Source organism: Micrasema longulum, unplaced genomic scaffold (genome assembly GCF_059751315.1).
Source record: "Micrasema longulum isolate JH-2025_06_02 unplaced genomic scaffold, ASM5975131v1 h1tg002906l, whole genome shotgun sequence".
In the NCBI taxonomy this organism is placed as follows: Eukaryota; Metazoa; Arthropoda; class Insecta; order Trichoptera; family Brachycentridae; genus Micrasema; species Micrasema longulum.
The window spans coordinates 63600-76480 of record NW_028280025.1 but is presented as its reverse complement, the minus strand read 5'-3'; the positions used below and the strand labels follow the sequence as shown (position 1 = coordinate 76480).

Sequence of the window (12881 nt, the reverse complement as noted above, 5' to 3'; positions counted from 1 at the left end):
ATAACATTTAATAGAACGATATATATTGTAATCTGCAACTGTGTGACCAACATTCGAAAATAGATATATTTCCAATAATATGTTTTACATTTACATTTTTAATATCATTATAAGTTTTGTATGATTAGTTATTTTATGTTATGTATAACATTTACAATAACAATGTTATGTGGAAGCCTCTAATTGAACTTTATGATATTTACATAGAATTAAGAATAGTCCAGAAACCGCATACGCACATCAAACAGAAGGCGACTCATCTACTCATAAATGAGTAAGTTTAAGTTTTGACCCATTAGTATATTTGTAGACGTCGCTCAGTACGCAACTCCTGATTTGAATTTAACCATGCCGTGTTGTGTCCTTTTGTGTGTATAAATACTGCTAGGATCTTAAAGAAACATGATGTAATCACATTTCATGTGTAATTATCAAATGAATGTGTTTGTCACAAATGCATTACTTAAAAATTGAATTACTTTTCCATCTGTCAGATTGTCGAAGAAAAGAAATGGAAATTTCGTTAGTGTTGCCAGAGTAGTACAATTTTTTACCCTACTTTGCTCATATAATAAGAAAAATAATTAAAATTGAACCTCGGATTAAGCAACGCCGTGGTAAACATTTGGCCGATATTATCTTTAAAACATAAAATATTATTTAACATAATATAAAAATAATCGTTTTATGTAAAATAAAATTTGTTTTATATTTTAAGTTCAAAGTTCATTAGTTCAATTACTCTTTTTAAATGACCCTTTGCTTATCTACTCTGTATTGTCAATCAATGTTTCCGAGTGCACAATGAAATTTTAGAAAAAATAGCAAATTGTTTTTTTTTAACCTTACATTTGTATTATGGTTATATTCTTCGCGATCTGGCAATATTACTCGGTGACTTCTAATATGCGCGCGGCGAAAGTGTGTCTAAGTGGGGGAATTATTTGACACAGTCCGATGTATTCAAATATGATTCTATGCTCCGCTCCTTCTGGACAATTCTTAATTCTATGGATATTTATTTATGGTATAATTGTATCTTATAAATTTATGAATGTCTGTTAGCTTTCCAATGAAATAAAATAAAAATAAATAATGAAATATTTATTTTTTTAGTTTAGTTTAATAGTCTATCAACATATATTTTTTTTAAACCACTGTTATTTCTCATTCGTCCTGCATTGGGTTTCTGTTTTATTTTTGTTATAATTTCTATGTATTTATACCATACTTAATAGCGCTGTGTACACACCAATAATTAAAAATGGCCGTTGGGTGTAAAACAATGTTTAAAAAAAAACGTAAATTACTACGTGACGGGTAGATTCCTAAATAAAAAAGCGTGATTTATTTTTCAGGTATGATCACAGGTTGCTATTTATGGCGAAGGCGTAACAACAACACCATGCCCACGTGGGTAGTGGCCATAGGGTGGCCATGCGCTCTAGCCACCATGGCCTCCATCGTGTATGGAATGCGCCATGGGCACCTCGAGCTGTGGCCAACTGCTTTCTACGTCAGCATCGGCCATACAGGTAAAAAACAACAATAAAACAATATTATTCATCTCAAGAGGGAAAAAACCTTTTTTGAAAACGTAAAATTTAACTACGAAGCAATTACACTCTTGACAATCTTGTTGTACCCATGCATAAAAATAACATCCTCACCGTCACAATGATAATACATATTGGGAAAATAAATGGTAAAGGGGATTTTAGAGCTTTTGATGAATGGAATTACTGACGCAATCTTTCCATAATCTATTTACTATGCAATAGGTATCGCAAACTTCCTGACTCTAGATTCTACCTCTTTTTCCTTTAGTACTTTCATCTCTGACGTTCTGAGCAGTTGTTTAGTTTTTCTATTTAGTACTTCTACTTGGTTTTTCGTATTTTTTATTTTCTCTCTATCTATCCTCGTCTCTGTTGTATACACCATGATTCGGTCTGACACACGTTTTGTGTATCCAAATTATGTGTCCAATAATCATGTGTTCATTGTACTATTAGATATTTTTTAGGCATCCAGATGTTTACTAACTGAGATGGATATGTTCTCATCATCTGCATGGCATGTGATGTTAATGACCTTATCTCCCTTAGTAGATTCACTACTTTTTTTATTCTTAAAAGCGTTTTTTTATATATATTTATTTTGCTTGTGTTAGAAAAGGTTTTAGGCGTATATATTGTTGCCGTATATTCAGTTATAAAGGTGCTAAACTTGCTTTGTTTCTTTGTTGTTCTCAATATGTGTTATTTTCTAAATGCTAATATTATTTATGTTCCGAATTGAAATTTTGTAACTCCTGGGAACGTTATTCAACGTATTATACTTGTAAAATACTTTGTGTTATATGATTTATAAATAAATAAAAAAATAAAAAAAATATCATTTATAAAACCAATTTATTACGTGTCCATGCGGATACGTAATACAGTTGCAAGAAAAAAATCCATGAAAGATTTTCTTTTCAATTGATCTGGATATTGTGGTGAATTTTTCACCACGTCCTTCCCTATCCCCTCTCTCCCACCTGCTGACAAGCCTCTTAAATAGAGACTTAGCGGGTTATTCCTTATAAATAAATAAAAATTAAAAAAAGTTATGTGTGAGAAATAAAAAAATATCCCAGGACGAGTGTTTTTGACTCGATCCCTAATCTTTTTACGAAACAAAGTAGCGATATTTATTTATTCATACAAATACATACGGTGTATTCAGAAAATGCCGGAAATTTTCGTTTTTTGAAAAATAAAATACATATTCGTCAACATAAGATATTATGGGCTTGTACCAGCGCTTCTTTCAATCCTCGAAACACTTCTTAAACTCGATTTTTGGGGTAGCCTGTAGCTCTTTCAGCGATGCGCTTTTAATTTCATCTATGCTTGTAAAACGACGGCCTTTTAAGGTCCTCTTTGTTTTTGGAAATAAGAAAAAGTAACGCGGAGCCATGCCGGGAAAATATGGATGCTGCGGCAATAAACATTAATGTTTTTGGCCAAAAATTCACGAACTAGCAATGAAGTGTGAGCAGGTCCATTATCATGGTGCAAAAGCCATGAATTGTTTTGCTACAAATCCAGGCGTTTTTTTTCGGATTGCTTCACGCAAACGGCGCAGCGTTGAACTTGTAGATAGTACCCTTTATTGACTGTTTGACCTTGTGGAAAGAACTCATGATGCACTATGCCATTAAAAATGAAGAGCATAGTAAGCATCGCCTTCACGTTCGACCGCACTTGTCGAGCCTTTTTCGGTCTTGGCAATCCAGTATGCCTTCACTGGAACGATTGCGCCTTAGTTTCGACGTCATTTCCGCAAACCCATGTTTTGTCACCTGTTATAACATGTTTCAGTAATTCTGCATCGTCGTTAACTTCATTTAGTGATACAAAATACGCGAGATAATACGGCCTCGAGAGCGTTTGGAATACCAGCCCTGACCAACTTCCATTCGCCGCTGTTTTTGTTCAAAATTCAACAATTTCGGAACAAATTTTGCTGCCATGCGTTTCATCCTTAAAACATTCGAAAAATTTCATGGCATAAGCTAATCGACATGCCAACATCATCAGCAACTTCTCAGATTGTGATTCGGCGATTGTCCATAACCATTTCATTAACTTTTTCATGTATATTATTTTGTTAGTAGTTCTTGTAGACTTATAAAAGGAAAGAGAGTTTTCACTCTATCTTTAATTACACATGTCATTAAATATGTATGCAGTTTAACCGCATTGATTTTTTCAAGTGGGTATCTTTATTTTTATGAATATTTCTGTCGCCAGCTTGGAGTGCAGCCACAGCGTGGATCGTGATCTGCTGCGTGTCCAAGCGTGGAGGGCTAGTCTCAGGAATCCTGGGCTACCGAGGAGTTCTACCGCTCAGCCGGCTGGCGTACTGCGCCTACCTGGTGCACCCGACCATCATGATGCTGTCGTCCTACCAGATGGATGGACCGGTTCATCTCCACAATGGGATCGTGGTAAGGAAGAAGCAACGTCACATTTATCTGATAACCATCCCTTGTCCCAAGCGTGGCTCATTGACTTGTTCTGGATAGCTTAAGATATAATTAATTACCACAAGGCTCTCAGCTTTTAGAGCGATGCTTTTTTTTCTTATTTTGTCACGTCTGGGGGGCTATTACAATCGGAAGCTATACCTTCACCATGACGCTATATTTGAAGATATTTTCTCCCGAACGATTACAAAAATACACTGTCGACCCTGTATCTTCGAGTTTCGAGCTAAAAACACTATCGGAGGCACTGAATTCTAATATACAATCTACGCCTTGGAAGTAACAAAGATCATGTTCAATCAAGCACTTTTTGCTTTTAATGAAGTTAATCAAAATTTCGAATCGTTCTGATGTGGTTATTTTTCATTTCTTTGGGATAGATCTTCCAGCTTTTCGTAGATCCCTTCGCCACTAAAACAATGTGGAATAAAGATAGATTGTCATGGTTTAGCTCGAAGTCTTGTATGTTTATCATGTTTATAAGTATATTGTACACCATTATTGTATCGCCCTTATTTGTCTTTGCTACATAGTTTTATTTTTTCTGTTCAGTTTCTTGCATATATATATATTTAGTTGGATAATTTATAAAGCGCCATTTTTGTGAAAATCATCTCAAGGGCGCTGTACAATTAATAAATATCCCAGTACGTCTTGCAGCTACAGAGCGCATGGACGGTTGGGATTCTAGTTCCTCGTTTTCAATTAAGATCAATAAAAAATTATAACAGATAGGAGCTAGATTACAGGACGTCTTGCAGCTACAGAGCGCATAGACAGTTAGAAATTTAGCCCCTATTTACACATTTTAAAAATTGACAAATAAATTTAGTGTATTAATGATACTAAAAAAAATAAAAAATAATATGAATAGTAAAAAGGAGTAAGATTACAGCACGTCTTGCAGCTACTAAGCGCATAGACGATTGGAATTCTAGACCCCATTTATAAAATTTAGGTATATTTAAGTTGGTATATGAAAGATAGATAACCAATCATCGTGCAGCTACAAAGCGCATGGACGAGTGGAATTCTAGCAAAGTTAGAATGATATCAATAAATTTATAAAAAATAGAGCATAGTAGTAAGTTTGTCAAGTGTTCATGCCAAGAACTAAGCAATAAAAAACTAAATAAATAAAGCACTGAATCAACTCCATGGTTAACAAAGGGTGATAGATGTTTCTTCATGTAACTGTTGGCTTAGGCCGTATATATAATAAATAAACGAATTAACAAATGAAAGAAGCCTATTTAAAAAAACACAGTAAAATTTAAAAAAAATCATAATGTTCCATTAAATGCGTTGTAAGGTTTGACAGCTAAGACAATATCGGACATGAACCCTCCATATAATTTGCCGAACTCACAGTTAAAGGGGCAATAACAACAGTAGTGATAAATTAAATTAAAATCGCAGTTTATCAAACTGCAAGGCACCGTGGCGCAGTTGGTAAGACAGCTAACTGTGAAACTAGCGTCGCGGGTTCGATTCCCGCCAGTTGCAAGAAAAAAATCCAAGAAAGATTTTTTCTCAATTGGTCTGGGTGTTGTGGTTTATTTTTCATAACTTCCTTCCATATCCTATTTCTCCACCTACTGACAAGCCTCTAAAGAAGAGGCTTAGCGGGTTATTCCTTTAAAAAAATACTTAAGCATAGAAAATAAATAAAGCTACTTAATTATTGACAAATAAAGCATCGTTAACAACGCTATCTTATATGTATATATCGAGACGGTATACTTAACTTCTGTACCATCTGTATTTTACCTCGGTATGTTTTACTTGTCATATGATCGAAACAATCCAATGGAATGACCGCAAACAATTAGTTCGCGTTTCTTACGTCATTAATATTTTTTAAAAGTTCTCATTTATGGTTTAAATAGGCTTCAGTAATAAAAAGTCCTAACTTCAAAGCGATTATAAACTCAAATAAATCCCAATTCAAGTAAAAATGCTTGGTTGAACTTGAATTTTGAATGACTTTTGGAAATCATTCAGACGGTACGCTTAACGATCGTCTGTATGTATCTACCGATCGACTACAAAGCCGGTTTCTTTAGCGTCTCGATACATACACTCGGAAAGACAGTAAAAGAGATGGAAAAAAATATAATAACGAAATTATTTTTTTAGAGTGGTAACTTTCTGACGCATATAATCTATGTTTGACGCCTAGATACTCTTATTTGTTAATAGGAGAGAACCTAGTGACATAATTTTCACATCTATGCGTTCGTTTTATTGAAGTGACAGTTATGTCGGAATTTAACTCAACTTCAAAACTTACTTATTTCTCTCTCATATTTTTGATAGACTTTTAAGAAAAAAGTGTCAACCTCAAAACGATTATAATTTTTTATAAATCAAAATTAAAGGAAAAATTGCTAGGTGGAGCATAATTTTTGACACTTTCGATGCGTAGATAAACGTATTGAGGGGTTCTAGACCCGTCGGTATAAACCGATGCACTTACATCAAAACATGATGTTGGGGGTATCGGTAGTATAACTTTATAGTCGGTCGGAAGACTTTTATCTTCAACTATGACGTCATACTGAAGCTATTTCATTTTAGAGCGTAGATATGAGTACCGTGACGTAGGCTTCCTCTGTTTCATATCGATGTACCTACTTGAAGGTGGGGGGGTTGGTAGTATATCTTTATAAGCGCTAGAGGGAATTTATCTTCAACCATACCGTCAAGGTGAAGGTATGACGTATTTATATGCCCATCATAATCGAGGCCCTGGTGATGCGAGAGAAGCGCAAAAGTTATACCTCGATAGCTTAGAGAGCGCATGAACTAATCCAAGATGGTCCAGCAAGGTCAGCCAACAAACACGTTACTAGGGACGTTTACTGCCACTTTACATACAATGGAAATCGATTAACCTGTGTTGAAGTGTTCCCCCTCACTCCACCAGATATTATTTGCGGGAATGATGCGGATATTAGGTTCTTTCTTTATTCGGCTTTGTGTATCAGGATTTTTGGATACTGGATGCGGTGATGAAAATAATGCCATTGAATCTTTAGCGGTAACTTTTTATGATAGCAGCAGGAATATTATGTTTTGTTATTAGTTTATCGTGCGGATCACAGAAGAGATAATTTGTTTTATCAGATGTCAGTTTTATATTTGAATATGGAATTTGTGAATTGTTGTAATGCGGTAGATACTGCCAGGCTACTTAGGTTCCTACTTCTCTAGGAAAAGCCGGCAACCAAACCATATAAATGGCAGTAAACATTCACGCGTAACCACTACCCAAAAACACGTATCGACCTGAGGTAGTAGAAAAGTTAAGCATACCGTCTCGATACAAGCCGATGAAGATAGCGTTCGCACTCGCACCCCTGCTATCTGCTAGTTGATTTAAATTATTTTAATATCGAAATTAATTGTTTTAATTTTTTTACAGCTCATTATATATGCGGGGAATACCGTCATGAGTTACCTGATGTCTTTTGCTATTTCCCTGGCCTTTGAGGCTCCAGTTGTCCGATTATTAAAGATTGACTTCAGGCCATCAAAGAAACAATTATAATATTTTTGTATTTAAAAAAATGTAAATATTACCTAAGTGTCAATATAGGGTAAAACTATCATTAATATTTTCACCATGTCTAAATATTTGTAAATCACCACTGAATTTAACCTTCGAGATATACTATGTAAGTTATTTGATCATAATTCAAGATGGAATTCTATTGTAAGTGTACAAAAACGTGTATTTAAATACAAGTTTTCTATCCTGGCTCATATAAAGGACATAGCGGGAGGTAAATTAATTATAGACTCAAAGAACATTTAGCTTCGCATAGATTAAATAAAGATATATCAAATTACGATCACATTTACATTGATTAAAGCACAATTTTGAAGAATTAAAAGATATTCAAATTTAGTATGAAGAACATAAAGATTTAAAGTTAGATGGATAAGAAATAAATAGAATTAAAAACAATGGCAATATAATTTTCATTTTCTCGTCACATTTTGTTGTCCTGTTCAGAAATTGTACAATGTATATTGTGTTGTGTACGTAATTGGTGCTGTGTTAGTTTTATGTCTTTTTTTTATTATTATGGATAACTTATATAGCCCCATTTTCGTAATATAATACCTCAAGGGCACTTTACATAGTGATTCTATAGTTGGAATTTTTTTTTTTATTGAAGCTTTTACATTTGTAATTTAACTAAAACAATTTATTTTGTTGACACAAGCTACGGATTTATTCAAATGATTTAGAGAATAAGTGGGTTTTAAGTTTTTTCCGAGACATCACTTCACTTTTACAGCCTCGCACCTCTGCTGGGAGAGCATTTCATGCCATAGGGCCGGCGACCGCAAATGCGCGTTCACTAAATTTAGTGCGCTGTTTGCTTAGAGGTATAATAGCTTTTCCTCTCGCCGTAGACGTAGCTGATCTAAGCGTGAGACGCCTGTCAGCTAGTTCATCTGGAATGCATAGTTCCCTTAGATATTGCGGAGCAGAGTTGTGCAGTGACTTATACATAAGCCAACAGAGTTTGTATTCCACCCTCTGTGGAAAACGTAGCCAGTTTAGTTCCCGAAGTAATGGAGTGATATAACTGAACTTAGAGATTCCGAAAATAAGTCTCGCTGCAGCATTCAATACAGATTGTAGGCGAGTCATTTTGTTCATTGGTAGACCTGCATAGATACCATTACAATAATCGACTCTAGACACTACAAACGCATTTATTAAATGACGGGCGGCATCAACTGGCAAATTTTTGCGTAAGCATTTAATTTGTCTCAGCTGGTAGAAGCATGAACTTATCGTTCTACTAATTTGAACGTCAAGAGAAAGGTCAGAATTGAGAAAACCTCCCAGTAGTTTAACGGTGGGTAAAGCGGTACTCCCTACAATGGGTAGGGCCGTATCCTGGATCAAATTCTGTCATCTGGCTGAAGCCACCCATAGTTGTTTCGTTTTTGACGGGTTGAATGTTAGTCTGTTTTCAGCCATCCAGTTTTCTATTTTCTCGATGCATCCATCAATTAAATTGACAAGCACGCTTCTCTCGCCTGGTTTGCAATAAAAATAAATCTGTGTATCATCTGCATAGCAGTAAGACCACAATCCACATTCTTTGATAATGTTCTCTATATCTTTAGTGTAAAGGAGATAGAGGAGTGGTCCGAGTACTGACCCTTGAGGCAATCCTGTAGACACCCGAAAGTTGGTTGAGCTCTATTGTATTATACCAATATAGCAGTATGTGAACAACAATCAACATAAATAAGCAAAATTCAATAAAAAATTCAATAAATCAGCTGACCGAATTTTAAAACTCACCCTTATAAGCCCCCTTAGTTTCACTCTGTATATTATTTTTATATAATAGAATCCTCCTTTACTATCTACCACCAGCACGTGTAACCAATGACTTGGTCCCATTTCGATTTATTGAATCATTATTGCATCTCTGTCCTATATAAATACAAGCTTTGTATAAATAATCCTTACTCGTCTGAAGATGCCCATGAGAGGTTGAAAGCGCTAATTGGTCAAATAAATAAGTGAAAGTGTACTTATAGCTTGCATTTAAATGTAAGTTATTGTAATATTACTTCAAGAGATTGTTATTTAGTCGAAATATATTATTATCATTTGTCAAAGTCAAAAACATTCCAACTGTTGTGTGGATTTGATTATTCACTCTTTTCATAAAAGTGCTATTATCTCAGTTTCACTTTTATATGGATAGCTGCTTTCTACAAAACTACGTTCAATTGGCTTAGGCCGTATACATAATAAATAATTTTTTTTAAAAATACAAATAGAGGATAAATTACTTTTTTAACTATCCATTGGAAATAATTCAGGTCTCAGGGATACATCAAATAGCTTAAATTCCGATTGATATAAAAAATAATTTTATATCCTGTATGTATTTATCTGTCGAAATTTATTTCTATTATTCTTCGATACGCATTAAGTGTTAAAAAAAATCCACCGTGCAATTTTTCGTTTAATTACAGTTTGTTTTAATTTTTAATCGTTTGGATGTTAACACTTAACCACTTTTTTTCCAACCGGTTTCAAAGCTACACAATCTTCTATATTTTTTTAAATATAATAAAAAACTACAGAGTTAGTGCTTTTAATTCAAAATTAATTTAACAACAGAATTATTCTCAGATATCTTAAAATAAAATCCAATTTTCTGTATAAATAGTTAAATATTCGTATCTAAAAAATTAAAACATGTTTTATTACAGAATACCTTCGAGAGTATCTCAAATTTTCATTAAATATACACGTTTTTATTCGAAAAATTCATTTTTACACTATCCCAATATCCCATTGTATTCAAATTCCCTTGGCTCATACTATAAAATGATAAAAACTATCACAACTAAAGAAGAAAAATGATCATATTATGACCTTTAGCATATTTGATATTTTTACTCTAAATTATATTAGTACTTCGATCATTATTGTTTTGTTCGATTGTCTGTGAATATGTTTATTTTTAAGGTTTTTTGTTACTATAAAGTGTATTATATAGTGTTAATAAATGTTAACTTTTAATTCCAACTTCCCTAAAATATTTTCAAATAAAGTATAGTTAATAAATCTGCAAAATAACTGAAAAATGTTTTTTTATCATTTCAAAATGATGTAATTTTTGAAAAGCTTACATAATTGTGTATTATTTCATTTTACCAATAATTTATTTTATACTTATAAAATTATTAAAAAGAACAAAAAAGCAGCAAAAAAATAATTTGTCATAATATAGTCACTTTGTAAGGAGAAATAAAACTAATTAGGAAAGTCGGTGGTTTTATTTCATTAATTTTTTTATTAAACTAACCCAATTTTTTTTTACAATTTTCTTTTTTTGTATCGTCTAAAGTTTTTTTGTTGTTGCCGCCCGTGACGTTACAAATTGTCGTCGGTGAGTTGAGGTGATATTTATAAAGATAACCCAGTACCCTGGAAACCGTACATCTATCACAAATCACAACACATAATTGTTTGGCTATTCTTAACAGCTCAGTTGCTGACGCTGACGCCAGACGCTATGACGTTTTAAACTAGTTAATTTTTATCAAAACGTATTTTTATTAATTTTTTCATACATTTTCGAGAAACTTCGCCGAAAAATTAAATGCTCCACTTAAACCAGCCATTAACAGGTCATAAGCCCTGCAGATGCCTAGACTTCCATATTACCTTTTCTTAAATGTTCTTGATCTCTGTTGTAATATGTTTAATACGTAGTGTTTAAAACATTCTGAAAAGTGGAACGTGAATAAATCGACATTTGTAATCTGACTTTCTTGTATGAAGATTTGTATAGGATTTTTACACCCTTAAAATGGCTACAGTTTATACGATATAATGACCCAACAAAACTTATTTTTAAGAAAAACGAGATATTAAGACTTAGAAGAGGATATAAGCATAACGATAAACTAAAAAATAAGGTCGTATCATATTTACAAATACGTTAAACACCTATTCGAAATATAACTGTTTTCAGTGAAATCATAATCTTTGAGAATTTTTTTCACTAACTTATAAGATAAAAATAAAAAAACAAAAGATATTGAGCCCTAGAAAAAAAAAAAATGTTTGACGACTTATTTTTAAAATTTGGCTAGGATTACTACAAGTACTTTAAACATATCATCAAAATATCACATTTTAGCCTTTTTCAGGCCACTCCCCCTTACGTATGTCTGTATATTAAGTCTTCATTGTTTATTCCCACAAGTAAAAATGTTTTTTAAAAAAAGGATATTTTTAGGTGTCCTCGGCACAGGTAACCCCATTGAGGTCACATATTGTTATTGTTAATCTTGGTTTTTTATGGAAAAAAATTAATTAATGAAATAAATAATTACGATACATAAAAATAAATTAATAACATTTTAGTTGAGTTTGATAGTTTTTTTTGATGTTTTTTTTTAAACCACTGAAATACCTTACTATGAGTATTCAGATACTTATACTAAACGTAAAATACTGTTCAAACAATGTCAAAACAATGGCGTTTACCTTAACATACGAAACACAATAAATTTGTTCTAGCAAATCGCTTTAATTATGACACATTGTTCTGTACATTACGCTGTCATGATGTAATTTATTTCGTACGACATTTACATATTTTGGGATTAGATTCTGAACGCCCTCATCAAAGCTGTCTTGTACTTGGAAATATGTAAGCTTACATGTAGGTATGTATATGTATATTGTCAATAATGATATATTATCGGTAGGTATGGACAATTATTATGGATTTTTTTTTAAAAGCTAATAAATTAATTTTAAAAATCACAAGCCGATCGGTACTATTCTTATTTAAAAAAAAAAAGAAATAAGGCGATATAAGGGATTAAATTCTAGTAATTTCGATGGTTCCAAAAATAAACAATTCGTGACGTCATCAACTATGACGTTTTTGAATGTTTTGTTACGTCATCGGAATTTTTTTCATCAATGTTTATGGGTTTTATAAAGTAATATAGATAGATTCCTTTTTCTATGTGTCGTTTGTTTACATTAACGGCGTCCTGTCACTTATCAAACGTTATGAGTTGTGATTTATAATTTTCATGATAAATTGATAATTCAATTTATCATATTAAATTAATGTTTAGAAGAGGATAAAAACCATAAAATAATTAAATTCGATATGTAAGATAAAATCCGTTTTCACTTTCATCTGTCAGTGCCTGGAACTTAAGTGGGTAAGGGGGGGCTTAAGAAAATATGCATAGACAACTCTCCTTATATTTTTATCTGTGGCCTGTGGCATTACCAACATTAAAATGATTACATCATTCGTGA

General features: G+C 32.9%; 1 protein-coding gene across 1 annotated transcript; it reads left to right on the top strand.

Moving 5' to 3' along the window:
- The first annotated feature begins 1453 nt into the window (after positions 1-1453).
- On the top strand, positions 1454-7832 carry LOC148271386 (nose resistant to fluoxetine protein 6-like). The gene is made up of 3 exons (XM_088241451.1): positions 1454-1535; positions 3801-3997; positions 7464-7832. Exons 1-3 carry the CDS (start codon positions 1454-1456, stop codon positions 7587-7589), a joined length of 405 nt encoding a protein of 134 aa, XP_088097577.1. The 3' UTR covers positions 7590-7832.
- The last annotated feature ends 5049 nt before the right edge of the window (positions 7833-12881 follow it).

Coding starts and splice junctions, on each gene's coding strand:
- LOC148271386 (XM_088241451.1), top strand. CDS start 1,454: ATGGCCTCCATCGTGTATGGAATGCGCCATGGGCACCTCGAGCTGTGG. Junction 1,536..3,800: donor CGTCAGCATCGGCCATACAG/GTAAAAAACAAC, acceptor TTCTGTCGCCAG/CTTGGAGTGCAGCCACAGCG. Junction 3,998..7,463: donor ATCTCCACAATGGGATCGTG/GTAAGGAAGAAG, acceptor ATTTTTTTACAG/CTCATTATATATGCGGGGAA.